The sequence below is a fragment of the Embiotoca jacksoni genome, unplaced genomic scaffold, assembly GCF_022577435.1.
Source record: "Embiotoca jacksoni isolate LCO1_2020_lvr unplaced genomic scaffold, fEmbJac1.0.p SCAF_1, whole genome shotgun sequence".
NCBI lineage: Eukaryota > Metazoa > Chordata > Actinopteri > Embiotocidae > Embiotoca > Embiotoca jacksoni.
The window spans coordinates 1,371,577-1,395,208 of NW_027185229.1; the positions used below are offsets into that span (position 1 = coordinate 1,371,577).

The 23,632-nt window shown below is 43.0% G+C and overlaps 1 protein-coding gene across 1 annotated transcript; it reads left to right on the plus strand.

The window, feature by feature from the left end:
- The first annotated feature begins 16,103 nt into the window (after positions 1-16,103).
- On the plus strand, positions 16,104-22,695 carry oxtra (oxytocin receptor a). Its single transcript, XM_069153911.1, has 2 exons — positions 16,104-17,499; positions 21,863-22,695. Exons 1-2 carry the CDS (start codon positions 16,527-16,529, stop codon positions 22,117-22,119), a joined length of 1,230 nt encoding a protein of 409 aa, XP_069010012.1. The 5' UTR covers positions 16,104-16,526; the 3' UTR covers positions 22,120-22,695.
- Positions 22,696-23,632: the final 937 nt, after the last annotated feature.

Consider the following 23,632-nt stretch of genomic DNA (forward strand, 5'->3'; position numbering starts at 1 on the left):
GCAGTCGGGATGATGTAATGTGTCCTGACTGTGTTTCACTTCAAACTCTGAGCATCTTGTTTACATGTGCAGTAATATTTGAATAAGCTTCAACGTTCCTCACTCTCTGTTTTGTTGCAGCCTATCTTGTTAAAGATCTCAGATCTAACTCTGTTGGTTTTCCTGACTCCCTCCAGCAGCGTAATCTTCGTCCGTCACATTACTGGAGGTCTAAAGAGCCGAGGGGAGGCATGCCGTGCCTGCTGATGTGTCCACAACAAAGCAGCGTGCCGCATTTAAACCACAGCTGTCCTTCCAGAAGGCAGCATTTCATTTGCTTTCCTCCTGTCTGCTGCAACGCCACAAACAATCGACTCTGTTATTGTCGCAGGTCGTTTGAGGATCTGCGGGGACTCCGAGGGACGTTCTGAGGTTCATGAAGGAGGACAGAGACCGTAGTTTGTGGTTATACTCGGGTTAAACTCAGTGGTGTTCCTAATATTTTGTCAACCCGATTCATCTAAATGGAAGAAGACAAAATATGATGGAGCTCCTCTCAGTACAACCGAGTGCAGTTCAACAGAACCACAAATTACAGCCTCCAAAACGACTGTTTGAATAATTCAACATGTCTCAAACAAACAAGAATACCAACTGTTCAAGGAAGACGATCTCCCCTCGCTCCCTCCACCTGTCAGTGCAGCAGTGGTGGAGCTCCGCCCACAGTGAGACACACAGAGATCAGAGGACACAAACACAGCAGAGGTGGAGCTCCGCCCACAGTGAGACACACAGAGATCAGAGGACACAAACACAGCCACAATTAGTACCAATTAGTTATTGTTGACATAAAAGAAGCTGATTCAGCTGGTTTGGGTGGAGCTCAGCTATGTGAATAAATGTTACTCAACATGAGGAACTCTCAAACACTTTCATTTTGTCAAAGCAGCTTTCAGAGGCAAAAAAGGCTGGAGATTTATGATCTAAACATGATAATCCTGATGAAGGGACTGTTGTATTTGACTTGGTGCTTCAGCTGTCGGTGGTTTTAATGTTGTGGCTGATCGGTGTGTAACCGAAGTGTCAGAGCGTGTGATGATTGCCAGTGTTCAGACTCAGAGGAGGTTTGTGAACAGTCTAACTGAATCACAGCTTTTGTTTTTTCTCGTGTTGAGATTTTGACAAAATTGATGTTATTAACTCTCCGTAAATGTGCGTTTGCTGCGACCCTGAATGCTCTTTGTCAGAGCCTGAGCTGGATGAAGAATGAAAAGGTGTTTTAATGGAGCCAGATTGCTGCACTCTCAGTCGTCAGGGGGATTGTAAACAGGATAATACGAGCGGAGAGAACACATCGATTCTGCCTCAATACGCTCAGAACATCACACATGTAATAATTGCAAAGGCTTGTAAATGAAATGGTTCCTTGGAGACAGTGCAGAGTGTTGGTGTTGTCAGACCTATTATCTGCAGGAGGGTTGTCACAGGGGACCGGTGATGTAATGCTGGACTGCAGTCACCTCGTGTGTTACTGACTGTCCTCCATGTTCTGTCCACAGAGCTTCACCGTGCTGAGACATCACGAGGACACGGTGGAATACTCTCTGCTGTCCGAGCTGATCGACGCTTCACCTGACGGTGTCTTTTATATCCATGAAGTCCCCCACGCTGCCCGGCCTGCCGCCTCAAACTGTCTGCAGCATCCTGCACTTGCTGAGGTGGATGCACTCTGAGTCGTCTCTTCACTTCACACCAGCAGAAGAATATTTTATCCTCTGCTACGTCAGACTCGGCGGACGCATAATGCATCGTGATGAGTCCTGGTTGTTTTTCCTTCTGCAGCTCATTGAAAAATCATTTCTTCTTCTTCTTTATAAAGACCTCGAAGCCGAGGAGTTCTTTTTATCCTTTTACTTTAAAATGTGGAAATGAAAAGTCGCTTTTAATAAGTTTAGCGCAGCACTGAACGTTTCCATTCTCACTTCGCTTTTATTGCTCTTTTTAAATGAACTGTAATTCCTACAAAGAAGGTTTAAACCGGCCGCCTTCAGCCTATCTGCAACATTTCAGTGGGATGCCATGCTGGGGGATTTGTGGATGAACACTGTGGGCAATTTAATGTCTGACTTCTGTTCTGTAATACGACTCCACGTCTCCCTCTGGTCCACACAGCCTCTGAACTTGGAGGCTCTTTGTGAATAGAAAGAGAGCCGGCAGGTCTCTGTTGTTTGTCCACCGAGTTAGAGAATAGAAGCTAAATGTCAGGCAGCGTCTGAAACAATCAGCTGCAATAAATACAGAAAGATAGTTGTTTGCTAAAGCTGCAAAATCAGATTGCAGAGGAGCAAAATCTTGAAAAGTATTTCCCAAATTTGTGCAGGTTTGTGTTTGTTTGTGTTTGTTTGTGTGCAGGTTTGTGTTCGTGTTAACCTTTTCTTATATAAGTCTCGGAGCCCGGGGCCCATCCTGTCACTCAGTCCTCTCCTCAGTAAACTCCTCCCTGTGACATGGAGGTCTGCGACCTCTCAGAGGAAACTCAGTTTTATTAACAGCAGTTACAATTCAATTTATCCATCTGTGTGAGTTCAAACTTTGCCAGAGAACAAAGCGAAGTCCTTCGGGGCTGTTTGAGAGACCGTCAGCTGCCCTCATCTCGTGTCGTTAGAGTAATATTTTGGAAAATAGAGTTCGTTTCTGATAAATTGGACATATTTTAAAGCACTTCTGGGAAATTTTAATGAATGCAGAATGTAAAAAAGGAAAGTTTTAACCCCTCAACACTCACGAGCCGAGTTTAAACTCTGCAGTTTAAACTGTGTAAATCTTCTTTAGATATTATAAAACAACAACAACCAAAGTAGCAGCAGCAACAGTTCTTCACTTTGAAAGAAGAGTGTTTCCATAATGACACAGTCTCTTACCTTTCATCATCAACCATCAGTGATGTCATCAACCAGCAGTGATGTCATCAACCATCAGTGATGTCATCAACCAGCAGTGATGTCATCAACCAGCAGTGACGTCATAGTTGGTTTGTGAACGTTATGAATCCTCCAGTTCAGATTCTGTCCGTCACCATCTTGCTAGTTCGGAGCGGTTTGGAGCAGGAAGTGACCATATTTGGACGAGCTGGGGGAGGAGCCAGCGGTGGATCTGACCGATCTGATCGGAAACCTGACGATACTACGTCCCGCCCACCGATAGCTGTAACCTGACTGCACCACAGGCCTGTCAATCAAACAGACACGCCCCCAAAAACAGGTCTTCTTGAATCTTCTTTTCTAATGAATGAGGGATTATTTTCAGATGGACCTCCAGAAAACTAATAAGAAGGAGTGACTTTAGCTAACAACACCGAGATAACTGATGGACACATTTTATTCACTTTGGATTTGATGAGAGAAGTTGAATGGGAGTCTATGGAGCCGGAGGCTTTTTGGAGACGACCTCTAGTGGCACTCGCTGGTATTGCAGCTGAAGACACTTCTGCATCGGAACCATTTTACAGACCCAGAATACTTTTATTTCCTCTATAGGAGCACACACTTTTTGAATCATATGAGCTCCACAAATTTTCTTCACAGAGTTGAACAAACAAAAAGCTTCCAAACTTTTTTGGAGTAAAAACAGGTTGGACATTAAAGAGCTAAAATAATGAGTCTCCATTTAGGACACTGATAAAATGTTTTCAGATCAGGCCAACAGCTCTCGCAGCATCTTAACATCGGTGGAACTAATTAGGACCTCACATTACACTTGCCTGAAAGTATTTCCAGTCCCAGGTGGCACCTCCGAACCAAGTCTGCAGGTCAAACACACAAACATGGCGGTCAGACGGTCTGATGAGACGACCGGTCACCGAGCTGCACACACATTCAGGAGGGGGATGGTTCTGTAGTAACATCAGGGTTGTGAGTCAATTGTTATGGAGATGCCGTCCATGTTTCTGTGGCGCAGCTGTTTTGATTTCCGTCTGTGTGACCATCATGAGTTTCCTCTGATCCTTTTGTTGAACCGTGAGGATGCTGTCCTGCTGCTGGGGTCCAGCTCTGTGTGCAGGGGCGTGCACGCTGAAGTACTCCTGGCTCTGAGTATGGATGATGTCACCGCTCCGTCGGGCCCGGCGCTGGAGGGGAGCAGCTCAGGAACGACCCCTCCTCATCCATCTCACGGGCTCGGGTGAGATGTCTCGGCCTTCCCATCCTCGACCAAATTAATGACCGCTTATGGCTTAAAGGTCCTTGTCATACATATGAGGAGGCAATATATCTGCTGGGTCTGTGTGTCTGAGTGTGTGCTGGGCAACACAGAACACCTTTTTATGTTTATTTACAATTATTTAATAATGAACAAACATCAGAATTTCACTTATTAAACTTCAAATTCTTCTCACTGTTTGTGTTTTGGCAGGTGCACATATATCTAAATAAATAGGTCATTTAACATTACATTATAGTTTAGGTTTAATAGTGTTCGTGTTTACAACGTGTAATATGGAGTTTTCTGCATTTTCTACAGTTTTTTTTTAACCATTTAAACTTTAATCTGTGATAAATAACAAACAGATGGGGAGATATTTTCCTTCTTTTTATAAAGAAGAAAATCTGTGATTATTCTCCTGTTTTTCTAAGTTTCTCTCTACTTTAACTGCACCTGGCTTCATAATGTGCATCATTTATATTTCATGTCTCGCCAAGATCATTCAGTCTCAACGTAACCTATCTGAATGTTGTGTTTCAGGAACATTAATTATCACACAATTTAATAACGAGTAATCTCATTTGAGGCCGTTCATTGTTTTGCAGTGACTTAATTTAACTTACGAACCACAAATCAGATTTGAGATCAAGATGTTTTATGAAATCATTAGCAAGAAATCTACTTTGTGGTTTCCCAAAGGGCATCTTCCCTGATGTGGTTAGTGGGGAAATATGGGGACGGTCCGATCATAGCAGGCGAGACACCTCTGAACGAAGCCAGGCCCAAAGTGCAGTCGGGTTCGGATGGAAAACACAGCCCCGAGTTTCCCTCCAGTGACCATTAAACACTGTTATTATAAACTGGAGTGATTACAGTCACTGTTGTGGTGAATGTTCTTTGTCATCTGTGATTTCCTCATTTTAGCTGCTGCTGGTTCTAAATGAGTTGGACTTGTTTTGCTGTCCATAATTTAAATCAGCACAGTGATGCATGTTCGCTGCATCGTCTGTAATTAAACTTAAGACGGGAAATTATCAGACAAATGCAATCAAAAACTGCTCTGTGTGAGTCAGTGGATGTCAGTCTGCAGGAGAGGAAACCAAACTCAGGTACTCTGGATTTAAGAGACATTCAAGAACTCGTACTGTGTACCGCATGTAGGTTTGTGATGCAGCGTGGAGGAAGGAAGGATGTTCGGATCAGCTGCAGGGAGCTGCAGGTAGACATCTTTACCTGACGACCCTGCAGCTGACCCGATGGCACCGGGGGAAGTGACAGAGTCAGCTTTTGTTCATGGGGTCGTAGCGCTGCAATTTACAAGAGGAAAACACACAAATAAATCCTTCTGTCAACAGTGGCTGTTCATTCAGGGAGAGGTTTGGCACTGAGTTCACTCCTAATGTTGTTCCTCTGATTCTCACCTCGTGACCAGAACCCGTCTGTTTACGCTCTCAAAGTGTAGTTCAGCAGTTTAGCATGTTTTCAATAACAAGTTCTGTGGGAGAATAAAAAGACACGATGGAAGTAGAAATACCAATAAAAGTACAGTGAACCTGCTCGTGTTGTTCTCAATAGATTTATTTTGAAAACTGTCCTTGGTTTCCACATGAAAAGCTTTTAGACTAAGTAAGACTTTAAGAGAGATAATGATTGTCCAGTTACAGCGTAGCAACCGTTACTAAAGGACTGTGCAGTAGTTCAGATGGTGGTTTCTTTTATTGTCCTCTTTAAAAACACAAATACAAAAGAGAAAATCTGTACTTTATGGATTTTGTCAGCTTTAACATGCAAACTTTAGCATGTCTGACTAACCAGCTAACGAGCTTCAGCAGGAACTGAAAGCTACTTTCAGAGGAATATTTTAGTCGACATTATTTTGTGGATTTACTGTCAACTGTCTGAAATTAAAGATGTATTGTTTTAAAAATTACAAATAATTTGATTGCCCTTCTGCTCTCAGCAGCGTGAGTCCGGTGCTCGAACAGACAACAGACTTCTGAGGGAGGACTTTAAGAAAATGTCATCTGCTTCTGAGTGGAAAATGAAAGAGTGAAACATCTCTATTTGAAAGGGCAAAAGGAAGCTGAGGTGGACGCAGCGCAGCACAGAGGCAGATGAGAAACTCCTGGTTGAGTAATAAAACTGGTGTCTATTAATAAATTGTTCACTCTTCTCTCATTTGAAATCATTTCATTAAGATCTAAAATAACTGAAGTTTAGCCTCCCAGTTATTAAAAACTAATTGTGTTTCTATTTTTTTGTCAATATTATTCCTAAAGAGAAAATTGAACGACGTTCCCTGAAAATATCGGTCTTCTAGCTGCTCTGACATTTCATTTGTTTTCTGCTTGAGGCCGTTCAGTTCTGTGTTTTCTCATTGTCAACCTGAGATAATGAAGGAGAAATGAGTTTCACAGTTTCAGAGTATAAAGACAGAAGTTGACGGTAATGCAGGGTGACTATAATCCTCCGTCCTGCTCTTAATGGGGTGACAGCGCACTGACTAATGAAGCAATAAGAGGATTATATTTTGTTTCAACTAAATGGGATTATTCTCAGCTGATTCTGTCCTCTCTGCTTCTTTTGCAGGATCATGAGCTCAACTTCACTTTAGTAATTGTTGCCTTCTGTCTAACAATAACAGCATCGGTCTCGTATGGCTGCTGAAGTATGAAGCTGGATGAACACTGGCTGCAGAAGAAACTCTCTGTGGGACGGTTATGTAACCATCAGCAGAAATGTAAAAGGCCCTCATTTACTGAGTCTCAAGACAAGTCTGCAGGATTAAAGGAGTGAAAACATTTAATTTAATAGTGATCTGTGACCACCTGGTCTCTTATCTGATGTATTGAAACAGTCTGATGTTTGTTCTTCACCTGCACACAAAGACTGCTGTCAGATTGAATCAAAAAATACAGTTTAAGAAAGACTATCTACGTTTTGTTGCGTGCTAAACAGGAGGCCTAAAGTTCTGCAGTGTGTTTCTTTTGTTGTACTCGTCCCTCATCTCTGCTTTCTGATTGGCTGCGTCAGGTTGACAATCACCATCTTAGACTGGCTCGGTCTCTTTCCTCTTGGTTCCAGACACGCCCCCAAAAACAGGTCTTCTTGAATCTTCTTTTCTAATGAATGAGGGATTATTTTCAGATGGACCTCCAGAAAACTAATAAGAAGGAGTGACTTTAGCTAACAACACCGAGATAACTGATGGACACATTTTATTCACTTTGGATTTGATGAGAGAAGTTGAATGGGAGTCTATGGAGCTGGAGGCTTTTTGGAGCCGGCCTCTAGTGGCACTCGCTGGTATTGCAGCTGAAGACATTTCTGGATCAGAACCATTTTACAGACCTGAAGCTACGAACTCTTTTATATCCAGTCTGTGGTAGATAACCAGATAGCTACCGAACCGAGTTAGTTAGTGATCTGAACTGTGTATCCACAAAAAGCTGTCTGTAATTTTACACAATAGTTACCTTTATAATAATATGGCTACATAGCTAACATTAGCATTCTAGTTCTCCACCAGGAGATAAAAACATCAATATTAATTTGTTTTTTGTTTCTGTTTTGCAAAAAGTCTCAGCCATCGTTGTGTTTAATTGTTCCAGTCATCATAATCAGAGGTGATCATATTCTTCTTCTTCCTCCTCTCAGGTTGGACTGATGGCAGACTGGTTGCTTCAGTGCCTCGTTATCACCTGTGAAGACAGGATGGGGAAGTGTGTGTGTGTGTGTGTGGGGGGGGGGGGGGGGGGGGGGGTCTGGCTGGTAAGCATGCTCACTTCAAACTAAAAATCTTACATATTGCACCTTTAAAGGTTTGTATGTCAGTGTTGTGTTCATTGTTTCTTCTGCTGCCCCCAAGTGGTCAGAAAAGATTAATTAGTTTAGTAATTTTAATAGCTGTTATTAATTTCACATTTATTTATTTGTGGTCAGAACAGGAAAAGGTTTTAGGATGAAGTTGTTTTGTGTCAAACAGTGAAACATGAATCTCATTCTGAAGAGTCTCTGGTTTTATTCATGTGGCTGTTTGAGGCTGTCAGATCTTCCTACTGACAGGTATGTGTATGTGTGTGTGTGTATGTGTGTGTGTGTATGTGTGTGTGTGTATGTGTGCGTGTGCGTGTGTGTGCGTGTATGTGTGTGTGTGTATGTGTGTATGTGTGTGTGTGTATGTGTGCGTGTGCGTGTGTGTGCGTGTGTGTGTGTGTGTGTGTGCGTGTATGTGTGCGCGTGCGTGTGCGTGTGCGTGCGTGCATGCGTGCGTGTGTGTGTGTGTGTGCGTGTGCGTGTGCGTGTGCGTGCGTGCATGCGTGCGTGTGTGTGTGTGCGTGTGTGTGTGTGTGTGTGCGTGTGCGTGTGTTTATGGGGTGACATCCCCTGTTTGTTTGGTACTTGAGCCGTCAGATTGATTTTATTTTTCACAACCTGTTTTTTAAAACTATATTTCAGCTGATTACCTTCAAAAATATAATGTTCAGAATAAAACCCAGTTCTGTAGGAATACACAAAAGCACATATAGTTCAAATTCAGAATCTATTTTCAGACTTGTGCCACCTGATATATCATCTAAGAGGGTCATCCTGACCGGATCAGAAAACAGAGGCTCTAAACTGAAGGCTGTTAAATTATAACCCAGATATACGGTTGGAGATTTCCCATGAGGCTGAGTGGATTGAGTGAGTGAGTCTGTGTCTTCGTATTTATATCTTTGCATTAGAATATCGATTTGTTTGCTTTGAGAATTTATCACACTTCTCCCTTCTTTTTGTTTTTGAGTTGTAATAGAAATGTGAAGAGGCTATAAATTGCTGTTCAGGTGAGCTTCGAACCTTTGACCTTTACCCTTAACGCAGTAAGTAAATTAGCACAAACCCAATCAAGTGGAAGCTGTGAGATGCACGAGCACGTTCTCAGACACAAGCTGCTCTGGTGGCAGCTCTCTGAGTGCTTCCTGAAATCACTGTGACTTCGTGGCCGCTGGCAGAATTAATATGACGCGGATTACATTTGAAAGGAGCCGCAGGCTGGACTGATATTGGAATTTGGAGGGGAATGTAATCGTACCTGAACCCCCCCCCACCCCCCCACCCACCCACCACCACCCACCGCAGATAACACACAGTCGGATGGCCGGCTGCTACCTGTGGAGTGTTTGGAGGTAATAGTCAGGAGCTACGGGTGTTTCAGAGCTGTGATTATCCTTGTTTTGTTTTGTTGGCTGTAAAGTTAGAAGAGCAGCGGACTCAAATCGTCTGTCAGTCTGAGCTCCTTTTCTAAAGCTGTTCAATACAACAAGCTCAAATCTGTCTCATTTTTATTTCAGAACTCAAACCATTTATTTTTTCTCTGCTATGATGAAATATGTGAAAGGAAACACTTTGTGAGTCCTGTACGTTTCCTGGTGGTGCGTTCAGGTGCACGTGTGCGACGGTCACTGTGGTTTTTTAGAAGCATAAATCTGAATCTGCTGCTTGCTCCCATAAAATCGAAGTTTGACCTGTATCCTCACAGCTTTGTTTGTTTACCAGTATGAGATGTAAAACTGACTTTATACTGTTCATACAGTTGATTTATCTCAACAATTAAAGCTACAGGAAGAGAAATACAGTTTACTTAGTATAAAGTGTGATAAACTCTGCTTTTATAAACGAGGGGAAAACCCAGTTACGTTAATCTGACATCATCACAGCAGCTGGAGATTAAGTGATTCTCAATAACACGTTGAACCACGTCTCAAACTTCTGCACTGTAAAAAAAAAAAGATGAGAAAACGTTTTAAAAAATACGGCAGCTTTTTGAGTTTAATCAGCTAACTAATAATGTGTTATGTCAACTTGGGGTGCTGCATCAAGTTTGTCCAACTTAAAGTTACTATTATGAATACTCGTACTTAAATTAAGAATACTTCAAATTAATAAAAGTTATATATTGGAAACTTTGTGTTTTAAATAGACTGAGAAAAATACAGCATTGAATCTTTTTTAATGAGAGAACGTTTTATTTTGACATGAAATGTTTTGTGACTTAAAATTCACCAAGTTCAGTTGAGTAAACTCAAAAAAGCTTTTCAGCCATTTACTTTAAGTTTTCTCAACTTTTCTTTTTTTACATTGTGTATGTATATTTTTTTTTTGGTACAATAAAACAATGTGTGTTTGTCCCTCTAACTTTAAACAGACCTTGGGTAAGAGTTATTTTGGATTTGTTTACTTGATATTCAGGACTCTGCCACTTCCTGAGAATGCCCTCCAGAGTGGCCAAACCCACACAAACCTAACTCCTCCAGACGCTCTGCAGGAGGTCTCTTCCTGTTATTGTTTTGGATCCTTGGATGTCTTAGATCCTGACTTTAAGAAAAAGCCCACACATAAACTCAGGAAGCTCCTGTAATGAAGCAGGGCGTTCTCCGAGAAGTGAGGCCCATCTGAAGAACTCATAATATCTAACACATCTGCAACGTACAACCGCTGCAGCTGCGTGTGGGAGTGAGATATGTGTCGACTCCGTGTGATGGATGACTGAGTGTGTCTTGTTTAGACCATCTTTCACGCCTCTGAAACGTGTGGCCGTAATCTCAGAAATCACCACCTTCTCCTCTGTGAAACTCACGGCTTGATATTAGCACTGAATATATCTGAGATATGCTGTATGAGCTGGGAGCAGCAGCATCCCGCTGCACCGCAGGGTGCTGCGATCTGCTCTACACGCACCTCATGACACCAGATCCTCAGAAGAAAACAGAGAGCCGAGAACCTCGTGTACCGAGTCATTATATAAGCAGCGGGAGCCGAAGGTATTAGCGTGCAGATCCCGGGTCTTTCACTTCATTAGGGGCTGGCCTGACCCTGGTGTCTAATGAGATCTGTCATCTCAAAGTCGATGTGTGTGGGAACGCTCAGAGAAGTGCTGAGCAGCTGGAATCAGCTGGGATGTAAACACCGCATAGGGTTCAGTGGAAGAAGTGAACACCGAGCCGAGCTGCTGCAACGATGCTGCGTGAGGTCACCAGAGGTCACCACAGGTCACCACAGGTCACCAGAGGTCACCAGAGGTCACCAGCTACCTGCAGTGGATGTGTGAGAGCGCAGGACGGCCGCTCCGCTGCTGTTTACTGACGTCCAATGTCCACCAGCATCAGGAAACTGATGTTGTTTGAAGAGCAGCTGACATCAGATGGACAAACAACAAACATCTGTCAACTCTCTGTCACCTTCCAGATAAGAAACACAAATCTGTTGAGGTTGCACCATGTAGAACCATGAGTTCTCCCATCATGTCTTCCGTAGGTTAACATTTGAAGTCAAATAGTACAAATTCATAATAAAAATATAATACAATAGTAAAAATAATAATAAAACTAAGCTGAGACAGAGGCCACAAAACATATTCTTTTAATTTAATAAAAAAATAAAACAACATTAAAGATGTTCAAGAGGTGACATTAAACATTTTTTTTAACTTCATACAATATATGTATGCTATTTCAGTACCTTACACTAATGTTTATACAAAAAAACTGCAGTTTGTTTATTGCTTGTTGTGTCTCTATGCTGGTCTTTTCTGTCTCCTCTCACCCTGAGCAGTTGGTCGGGTTCTGTTGTTTCTTCCTGTTAACAGGTTTCTCCTCCCAGCCACTCGTGAAAATTGTTGAATTTCTGGGTTCCTCTCTGACGTTGAAAGCTTTGTATGGATTTTACTGTGTTAAGTGCCCTGAGATGACTTATGTTGTGATGCGGTGCTAAATCAATGAAATTTAGTTGAAATTGAATTTGACCTTTTAGGGCTTATCATGGTTTGATCTTGGTTACATTTTAAGAAATGTGTAAATTAATTTATATGTGTTTTAATGAGACTATATAGGCAACATTATTTTAGAAGTATTTTTAATATTATGCCATACTATTTGATATCAAAATATAGAATCACAATAATGATAATATGTTGGTGTTATTGTATTATTTTATCGTCACATGATGTTTGTGCATGATTGATTGTACAGTGAATTTAAATTGATTTCGGTATGATGACACCGATGGTGCTGGTTCTCCAGGGTGATGGTGGTTTGTTGGTGTATTTTCAGAGCATTTTTGCATTTATTGGACAGTAGAGACAGTGGAGACAGTAGAGACAGTAGAGACAGAGAGGACGTGTGGACGGAGAGGACAGCTTGCAGTAGAGATCCGTGTTGTGATTTTTGGACCACCAGGTCAACAGTTTGCCCCCAAATTGTTGCAGCTCAGTTTTTCCTTGCAGTCATTTTAAATTATGACATCACACGTCTGCAGACTGAATTTACCTTCTTCTTCTTCTTCTTCTTCTTCTTCTTCTTCTTCTTCTTCTTCTTTTTCTTCTTCTTCTTCTTCTTCTTCTTCTTCTTCTTTTTCTTCTTCTTCTTCTTCTTCTTCTTCTTCTTCTTTTTCTTCTTCTTCTTCTTCTTCTTCTTCTTCTTCTTCTTCTTCTTCATCAGCCACAGCTGCAGCTGACATCATACAAATCCCTGTGAGTATTTTCTAAAGATTTCTCCTTTCAACAGTAATAATATCTGGACATCCCACAGCATCATTTTTTCCATCTTTAATCTTTCTTACTTTCTTTCCATGATAGTTTGTGCTCACCAGAAAGAAGCTAGACTTGTCTGAGCCTCCTCATTTGAATTTCCTGTCTTCATGACAAGAACAATTTTTCTTCCACACTGCGCTCCACTTTAGCATTCAGCTCTTCGACTGCTGCGGCTTTGCATCCTTTTAATCTGTCAGCAGAAAGTTCACACCAGACCTCATGTTGCTCTGCAGGTCACCTGAAGTCACGATGATCCACATGAAGCATCCATGAGCAGCACGTTTGGATGATCCAGCACGTTCCCGAACAAAAGTAGACTAAAAGAATGAATAAACCGCACCCTGATCCGAAGTCCAGACGCTGCTGCAGAACATGAAGCTGCATCCTTCAGAGGATTTAATCTGCACCTCCACATCATGGAAACATTTAATATCATACTCACATGGAGCAGAACTTCCGGTGAGTTCAGGTGCTTCTCATCAGCTGCTGAAGATAAATATCGTCCAAGTTTATAACGAGGACGTTTCACTGAAAACACAAACAAAATTTGAAAAGTATACAATAATTTGAATTACTATCCGCAGCAAGAAACATGGCACCGAGATTTCGTGCCTCGGTTTGGTTCTTTTTGGTTTAAAAACAATGTCGTTAGGGTAAACACTGGACCTCTGTTGTCACGGTTACAGTAATAAACACACGCTATCGGGTTGAAACAGGAAGCGAGCAGCCGTCTCCCGGTGATTTGTCGACCCATCCGTCCGACCTGACCTCCTCTTTGCACTATGACCTCGTGGATCAGTTATTACATCATCACCTCGCTTCCTCTTTTCACTCCCGTCATAATTACTTTGATCATTCGAGGCCGGTGTCACGACGAAGACCTGAGTTCATTCGTCCTGGGAGCAGCGGTGACTGATGACGCGTCGTCTCTGAACACCTGATGAATCTGACACGGTCTTCTGATATTTCTGACCTCAACACAGAACTCTGTTGAGCAGCTGAGGATCGGCTGGAGGAGCTGAGGGCTGCAGAGGAAACGCCAGGCAGGAATCCTTCCAACAGGCCGACCTTCCAAACCCGCTCTGACATATTTAGCCTGGAGATGCTTCGGAGGATTTCAGGCACTGAAACAGGACACAGATTATTCTGCACAACTCCAACCGTAAATGTATTATTACTGTAATATCTGCAGACGTCTTTATGTAGTAGGAGTTTCACCCAGACTTCATAACGCATTGTCTAAATCCTCTGTCACATTCAGAGTAACTTAGAAACTCTGAGGCCACTTCAGCTTGACGGTGTCAATAAACTGTGATGAACCTGCTTTTAGTTTTTCCTCCTCCCTCTGACTCTCAGTCATCTCCTCACGTCGTTTAACTCCTCATCTACGACTCCCACCGCACAATGAGCTCTCATCACTTCCTGCAGAACTCCATCGATGCTCTGACTCTGAACCGTCTCTGTGACACTGGGACGGTTCCACTTGTCATTTCATTGTTATTATTTTTCAGACTGTTTATCACTTGCATGTTGACTCATTTCTTTGTGGCTCACCAGAAATTCATTTCGCGAGGTCATTAGATATCTTCACTCTTTGGGAGTCATGAGATGTCAATGTCTCATTATTCTTTTTTTTTTTTTTTTTTGTCCTTGTCTCCTTCATTTCTCGTCTCTGCTAAATCATCGTCGGTCTTGATGTTATACAGCTCTGAGATTCTGGGGTGGCTGCCATTTTCCAGGCCTGAAGCCACAGAGAAGGGGCGGGGGGGGGGGGGATGCAAGGTGTGTGTGTGTGTGGGGGGGGGGGGGGGGGTCTCTGGCACAGAAAACTTTACCACAAGGTTCCCTTCAACTGTGTTGTTGGAAATTTAAAGAGCAGCACGGTAGCACACAAATCCCACTTTCCAGAACTTCTAATGATCTTAGCATCGGTGTAGCTGTAGCTGATAAATCATATAAAGGAGCGTTTCCAGTGTTTTTAGACCACAGGGCTGCTAAAAATTATTCAGTATATAAATCTTGCTCCTATTTATTTCTATTTCTGTACCACAGGGCAATAAAACAGGATTAAAATTTGTATTTTAACATGTAGATTAATTTTTCAAATCCTTTACACCCATACTTCCTTAAATTCTGCTTTATTCTAAATTCATGTTTCACGGTTGATTGTTAAAATCCTTCACCTTCAGTGATAATAATCACCTTTGGCAGCTGCATTTCATTTGGCAGCATAATAGGGAAGAAGGAAGAAATATGTGTTCAGAGGAATGTGAGACATTAACGAGGGAATTATACAACATTTAATAGTTTTCTTCCCCTCGTGATGGTAAAAAAAAAAATCATTACTGTCTTTTATGATAATGTGATTATCATCAGTACAAGATGGAATTCAAACAGTAGAAGCGTTTTCTTTGTCACTCAAGCAAAATCGACTGCAGAAAGATTTATATCCTTCTCTTCATGTCGAACAGTTTGTTTGAATCCTCAAAAGATCAGTGAGGATTTTTCCCCTGAAGCTGAAAGCATCAGGTCTGAGATGTCTTCTGATACGGACAATGAAAAGCACATGTTGACAGCACACAGGGAGGTTTTCCAGGAACATGTGTGCAGACCTCCCTCCGGTCTCACTGCCCCTCCTGAAAAAAATCAAACAACAACTCAAGGCTGAAATATTTTATGTGCCAGCGAAATCATCCTCGATTTCATCATCAGATCAGTTTGAGAGGGAGGCGCCTTGATGACGTCACACTGTTGAACTCATTAACATTTGAAGCATGACATAAAAAAAGTGCACGTTTTTTTTAGCTGTCTTTTTTATGAATATAATCTGAATTATTTTTGTTTGTTTGTTTTTTTAGTCATAATATTAACACTGCAATTAATCATGTTTTCATTTCCAAGCACTACAAATTAATTTCAATAATGCCAATTACCTCTAGTTTAATTATCTTAACTCCCATCGGCCCCTCAGTTTATGCATTTATCGAATTATTGAATAAAAACGTGTTTTCCAAACGGAGCTCTGTGACTCTTCCAAGAACAGAATAAAGACTGCACGATGTGACGATATCTTCATCTTCTTTATCACCATGTTTTCAGCTTCAGTGTGAACAACTTTGTAATTCCACTTCACGTCTCATGTAACAACTGATTGTAGTTGGTTATGAAATGAGATCCGTGATAGAGAGCCGATCTCCGGATTTATGAGGATGAGGATGGTCGGTGCTCCGAGCTGCGGTGTCACTCTTGAGTAGTTGGCCACCTAGCGGTGAGGATGAGAAGGACAACAATGTTCCTGCTTATAATAAGGGCTTACGTGCTGTGGTGCTGGTCATTCCTCTCAGAGGGTGATGGAGCTTCACATCCCTGCGGCTTCTTTCATTTTAACATTTTAATTTTCATTTTTTTTTTCTCTTCTTTTTTTGCAGATACTATGATTTTGATTTTGGAGAATTAGATTTATCTCACATATTTCATACCAGATTTCTTCTTTCCCGGTTCTACATTGTAGGTTTATTTTTCCTTTGACTCTGACATTTTCTCTAATGTTTTTGATATTTAGATAAGTGGGAACATTTGCTCCTCTCTCTCACACATCCTCAGTTTAAAAAAAAAAAAAAAAAAAGCATGTGTGATTGAGATGCAGGAGAAAGTTTATTCCTTCTTTTAATATTTCAGAAATATGTTTTGAGCCTGATCATAACTCACCCTTCGTCTTGTCACCTGTGAGGACGCGGGGAAGACTTTGGCTCCAACCAGGTGGCAGTTTGAGCCGTTCATGACTGCACAACCTGACGCATCTGCAGAGGACCAGACTGCGGCAATGGAGAGTATTTCTAACCAAAGTGACATTTGGCAGTTCCCCGAGTCCGGGAGGAACTCGAGTCTGTTCAACGGGACCGGCGGTGCGAATCAGACGAACCCTCTGAAGCGGAACGAGGAGGTGGCGAAGGTGGAGGTGACGGTGCTCGCCCTGGTGCTGTTCCTGGCGCTGGCGGGGAACCTGTGCGTCCTGCTGGCCATCCACACCACCAAGCACAGCCAGTCGCGCATGTATTACTTCATGAAGCACCTGAGCATCGCGGATCTCGTCGTGGCGATCTTTCAAGTTCTCCCTCAACTTATCTGGGACATCACGTTTCGCTTCTACGGACCGGACTTCTTGTGCAGGTTGGTGAAGTACCTGCAGGTCGTCGGGATGTTTGCCTCCACGTACATGTTGGTTCTGATGTCCGTGGACAGGTGTCTGGCCATCTGTCAGCCTCTCCGGTCTCTGCACCGGAGAAAGGACCGGTTCTATGTCATATTCTCCTGGACCCTGAGTCTGCTCTTCAGCGTCCCGCAGATGTTCATCTTCTCCCTCACAGAGGTGGGCTCGGCCGGGTCGGGAGTGTACGACTGCTGGGGCGACTTCGTGAAGCCTTGGGGAGCCAAAGCTTACATCACCTGGATCAGCTTGACCATCTACATCATCCCGGTGGCGATACTCAGCCTGTGTTACGGGCTGATAAGCTTCAAAATATGGCAAAACTTTAAACTGAAGACCAGACGGGAGCAGTGTATAAACCTGACTCCCAAAACGTCCAAAGTAAACACTCTGGCCCGCGTGAGCAGCGTCCGGCTCATCTCCAAGGCCAAGATCACCACCGTGAAGATGACGTTTGTCATCGTCGTGGCCTACATCGTCTGCTGGACCCCCTTCTTCTCCGTCCAGATGTGGTCCGCGTGGGATCCGGCAGCTCCTCGTGAGGGTGAGTTGAGTTTGAAACTTTAATATTTACAGCCTCGAGCGTGCGTGCTGATGTGCTGCAGTCATTACGCACGTGGAACATCCTGAAACAGCTCTTAATCCTGATGCACATTTTACAGAAGAGTTCAGTGGAAATGAATTGAAATTTGTAACTGCTCATCTTCTTGATTTGCATATCAGAGGAGCGCGAGTTTAGCCGGTTGGACTGACACAGCAAAAACACATTTTTAGATGCGTATATTTACATATTCTTCTTCTTATTGAGGTGGTTTGGACACTGGAGAGTTCTAGTTGACAAAAGGAGAACCGGACTGTGCTGTTTTACTGTCAGGGTGATGACGTCAGAGCGCGGTGCGACTGTTTCATCCAGCTGGTTAAACAAAAATGTTTGGAATTGCAAACACACACGTGGCCAAATTTTGAGTTTATGTTTTTCGATTTTAAGGACAAATATAGTACAACATCACCTGCGCACGTGTCTGACTGGAGAGGCAGGTCCGGAAAACTATTTGGACAAATGTAAACTCTCTATTCTAATGTTGTGCAGTTGGAAACATGATTGTTTGGAGCTTTTAGAGCAGAATCTGCAGGAGGGTTTGTCGGGTTCCCTCCGACCCTCCTCCCGCTGCAGAGACTGACGGTTAATCATTAATTAAATTAGTGTGCGCCTCGGCGCGCTGAGCAGCTTCTCCTGGTGCCTGTGGGGTACGTTGACATTTAACCACAAGAGGCGACTAAAGAGCCATCTACTGTATGCGGGCTGGATCGATCTGTGGTGCCACACCCACATCACAACAGGTTTGTACCACGGTGTGTCTGCACATCTGAAAGCGTTCCTCAATAAATATGAATGCACAAATATTATTCATGTGAAAAGTGAGGATGTGTTTATTCAGGAGAGGCTTTAATTTCTCTGTTTGTTGTTTTACTGGAAAAAGTAAATAATATTTCAGCAATTTATTGAAAGGGATTTGCAGAAAATGTTGTTGCTCTCCAAGTTTCCATCACTTCATTTTTGCTCAGACAACAAATCTAAAAAAGGAACCTTTCTCCAACAGTTAGAAACTAGAGTGAGACAATAATGTCAGGATGTTCCTTGAAGAGCACAGAGTAAACATGCCACTTTCACCCTCCTGCATTGTTCACACCAACTCTTCCCACTCAGCTGACAGTAAACTGGTGGATTGCAGCAGGAGGCATATTGCTGGATGTCTGGATGAAACGGAAACCGGCGCTGACACAACATTTCTCTGTAATATTCAGAGCAACAGGAGCCACAAAAAAAAGAAAGTGCTTCAGCCTGTGAATGAAACAGAAAGTTATTGACTCGGTGAAGGGAGGAGGCTGCTGTCTGCACCGGAGCAGCTCTCTGAGGGGAGCAGTCGGTCGGGACACGTGCCAGTGTTTGTGTACAGAAGGCCGACTGCAGGGTCACCTGTGTGTGTTCACATTAAAGTGTCCATTAGAGTCAGAGACGGGAGTCCGGGAAGAGACCGGCTCGAAAAGACATTCAGCTAACGATGAAGAGTCTCAGCTTCACATCAGGTTCAGGAGTTATAGGAGCAGTTTTTAATGTCAGGTTAAAGGTCATGGTTTTAATCGTTTAAGTATTGGTGGCGTGGAAACTGGACCTTTAAAACTGTTTGTATTCTAGTGGAAGAGTAGCAATCAGTGAGAATAAAATAGATAATTCAGGTGGAATCAATGTTTACGAGACTTATGGCAAACAGACCGTCTGCAACTGGATGAACAATTTCTCCAAATTTAAAGAAAACAGATCGATCCTTTGTGAAATGTTTGTTTTCTTGCACCGAGTTGGATGAGAAGACTGATACCAGAGTGACATCACAGGCATCAACTTTCTTATAACTCTCGTCAAGAAATCCAACCTTTCCTTCAACCAAAACATTTGAAACTTCAATAAAATATCTGCATCAAGCCGATCAGTCTAATTTTTAATATTCCAACTTCCTCCGAAGCGCTTTGATAAATCCTCTCTACCAGCCTGAGATGACATGAAGCAGCCAGGACCTTTCACAGACAGGACGTTTACCGTCTCTAGCACCCGATTAGCCTCATCATGACGGTTTCTGGGAAATGTCAGAGGACGGTGAAATGCCCCGTTCCTCTACAGTCTCGGAGACGGACATCGGCGGCGCCTGTGACTTCACATTTAACCGCCAGACAGATTTCATTATGTGGAGGACAAAACCAGCGGAAGGTTAAACCTGGCGGACGAAGACACTCACACAACTTCCCAAAAGAAAAGTGTGAACACAAACATGTCCCCGCTGAGCCGCTGACTCAGCGACTCTATCGATCTGCATTAAGTGCTCGATGGAGTTCAACCAGTGGTACATTTTTAAAGGTCACTTCACGTTTCCCCACAAGAAAAGAAAAAAGCTCTGCAGAGATTTCACCTACAAAGTTTCACTTCCAAATGAGATAAGCGTTAATGCTTATTTACCTTTGGGGATCCACAACCAGCACGAAGTGCTCTTGTTAATGAATCGCCGACGAGTCCTTTGAGCTAGCCAGCATTAGCCGTGATCGACCGACCTATTTACCACCCAGGGGACGATTATTCTGTCTTTTCATTTGCTCTGTGATTCATCACTCGGTTGCGAAAGACGCTGAGAACTAATTCACTGAAGACTTTTCCATGACAGTTCCTCCTATCACTGGAATTAGGTCCCGGCGGTGCTCTGCTCCTCTCTTATAAATGCTCGATTACTTTTAGTTGGTCTTTTGCACTGTTCGTCCATCTTTCTCTGTATTCCAGCAGTCGCACAAAGTAGATTATAAAACTTACGACAGTGTAAAAGAAGTCCATCTGAACTCATGAATGTGACCCCCGTCAGTTCTTATCAATCACGGGTGCGACTTTGATGCTCTTCCAGAGATCATTTCCATCGAACAGTTCTGGTTCCCGCTGGGGAAGCGTCATTAGAGAAACCTTAGAGAAGCAGGAGAAAGATTAACAATCAGTAAGAAGAGGTTAACTACAGGATACGAAGCAATTACAGATTTGCCAAATGGCAGTTGGATGGTGGAGTTGGCGTTGTGTAAATGTCATCCAGCATGCGACTGCAGGTTCCTCAGCGTAATAAATCACCGCTGCGTTTCCACTTCTCCCGATCGAAACTTTCTGAATCAGGTCTCCAACCTGCAGATCAACATGCAGGGTTTTCTACACGTAGACTTACTTGGGCGGTATATTTGCTATATTTTCACTTCTGTCTGCTCTGCACTGTGTCACTGCAGCAGAGGTGGAGCTCCGCCCACAGTGAGACACACAGAGATCAGAGGACACAAACACAGCAGAGGTGGAGCTCCGCCCACAGTGAGACACAGAGATCAGAGGACACAAACACAGCAGAGGTGGAGCTCCGCCCACAGTGAGACACACAGAGATCAGAGGACACAAACACAGCAGAGCTGGAGCTCCGCCCACAGTGAGACACACAGAGATCAGAGGACACAAACACAGCAGAGCTGGAGCTCCGCCCACAGTGAGACACACAGAGATCAGAGGACAGTAACACAGCAGAGACTCTCACTGAGCTGGAAACAAATGGCTGCTCATTGAAAACGTTTTTTTTTTTTACACTTTTCAAACCAGTTTGTTCTCACAAGAGTTGTGTGCACTGCAGTTGGCAGTCAGGAACATCTGTGTAATTGTAGATACAGAAAATACGCTGTATGTTCACCCTGATCACCATGTTAGCATATAGTAGCGTGCAATCACTGGGAAATAGCTCTAAACTCTTATTACAACTGTCTTTGGTTTTGTAAATATCTAGTCAAACTTTTGAAAAGTCTAAAAAACCTGGACATTTCTCTGGGTGAAAATCTGGACACGACTGAAGTTGTTCAAATTCATCCTTTTGATGGGCGTACATTTATTTAAATGTTCAAAACCCCAAACATCAGCCTCATGGTGGTGCTGCATGAAAAGTCAGGTGAAAGTTATTCAGTTATTCTGCTGCCATCACTACACTTTGTTCAAAAAAGCATTTTCGACTTTTCTTTAGTGGAGGCTCTGCGTTTGTTCGTGCTGAGTCATGACTCACTGGCACAATGGAGCCTCATTAATTCCTCCTGGGCTGTCTCCACTGTGAAAAGTCAAAATGTCTGCCACCAAAAAGGTCTTTTGAGATGAAGATGTGAGTCCAAACAAGTAAAATAAGATGCGAGTGCGTGAACCAAGAATGTTTGTGATACTTTTTCTCACTAAAAATGACTAAAATGGCACAAACACTATTATTTGTTGAATTATAAAATTAAATCTGGTGTTTAAAGTGTAAATCTGTCCTTCCTCCATCGCCCCATAGTGACTCCTGTCTCTGTCTCCTCCCCTGCAGCCATGCCCTTCATCATCTCCATGCTGCTGGCCAGCCTCAACAGCTGCTGCAACCCCTGGATCTACATGTGCTTCGCCGGACATCTTTTCCAGGACCTCAGGCAGAACTTTCTGTGCTGCTCCACCAGCTACCTCAAGTCGTCCCATCAGTGCCGCTGCGAGCGAGACTTTGACTCCAGTCACAAGAGCAACTCGTCCACCTTCGCCATGAAGAGCACCAGCAGTCAGAGGAGCATCACACAGACTTCCACCACATGAGCTGCTGCCCTCTCAGCCTTCAGTCGCCCGTGAAATATCCCGCCGCTCCTCCGGATACCTGCACGGCTCGCTGCTCCAGTCCAGAAGCAGAAAACAGCAAAAGTCTTCATTCTTTTATCTCAGCGTGAAGCAGGAAGAGAGAAATGCTCGACAGATTATTATTAAAGAGGCGACATGTTTATCATTCAGACTGAAGAGATAATCATGGACGAGGCTGGATAATGAGATCAATGTTTTTGTAGCTTTATTTTTACACCTCTCCTGTGTTACATGTGCAGAATATTCTGTATTTACAGTATGTGTTCACGGTGTAGAAGGAGCAGAGAAGGATTTGGAAGCATTCGGCCGAACACCCGGTGGATTCAGCTCCTGCACCATCGGCGCTCGTGGCTCGTATCGGTCCGTGTTATGATAAAAACTGTTCTTCTGTTCTAAATATCGTGTTCCATGTTGTTCACTTTGTTCCATCTGCAGCGGTTTGCATACGTGTAACGTGTTACTTGAGATCATGTTCAATGTGAGACGTCACCACTGTCACTGTAGAGATTTAACGAAAGATTCAAAAACAAATAAAAAAGGAAAGCAACAAAAAAAGTGGACTGATGACCTTTTTATTTACACTAATTATCCTTCCACAAAAAAAACACGAGTTTCCCATGTTTACCACATGTATGATGTATATTTACCACTTGTATGACGCATGTTTACCACTTGTATGATGCATGTTTACCACATGTATGATGTATGTTTACCACATGCACGATGCATGTTTACCACATGTACGATGTATGTTTACCACATGCACGATGCATGTTTACCACATGCACGATGCATGTTTACCACATGTACGATGTATGTTTACCACATGCACGATGCATGTTTACCACATGCACGATGCATGTTTACCACATGTACGATGTATGTTTACCACATGCACGATGCATGTTTACCACATGTATGATGCATGTTTACCACATGTATGATGCATGTTTACCACATGCATGATGCATGTTTACCACATGTATGACGCATGTTTACCACATGCATGATGCATGTTTACCACATGTATGACGCATGTTTACCACATGTATGACGTATATTTGCCACTTGTATGACGCATGTTTACCACATGCATGATGCATGTTTGCCACTTGTATGATGTATGTTTACCACATGTATGACGCATGTTTACCACATGTATGACGTATGTTTACCACTTGTATGATACATGTTTACCACATGTATGACGCATGTTTACCACATGCATGATTCATGTTTTCCACATGTAGTAACAGATGGCAACGTGGGAACAATATGCCAGTTGGATGTAAATTGGAAACCACGTTTTACCTGGGAACACATACGCATGTGTGTGTGTGTGTGTGTGTGTGTGTGTGTGTGTGTGTGTGTGTGTGTGTGTGTGTGTGTGTGTGTTTGTTTGGTCACGTGAAGGTTTTGCACATGTAAAATTCATGTTGTTTGTTCTGTAACTGTAGAGCTGCGTGTGCCTCCC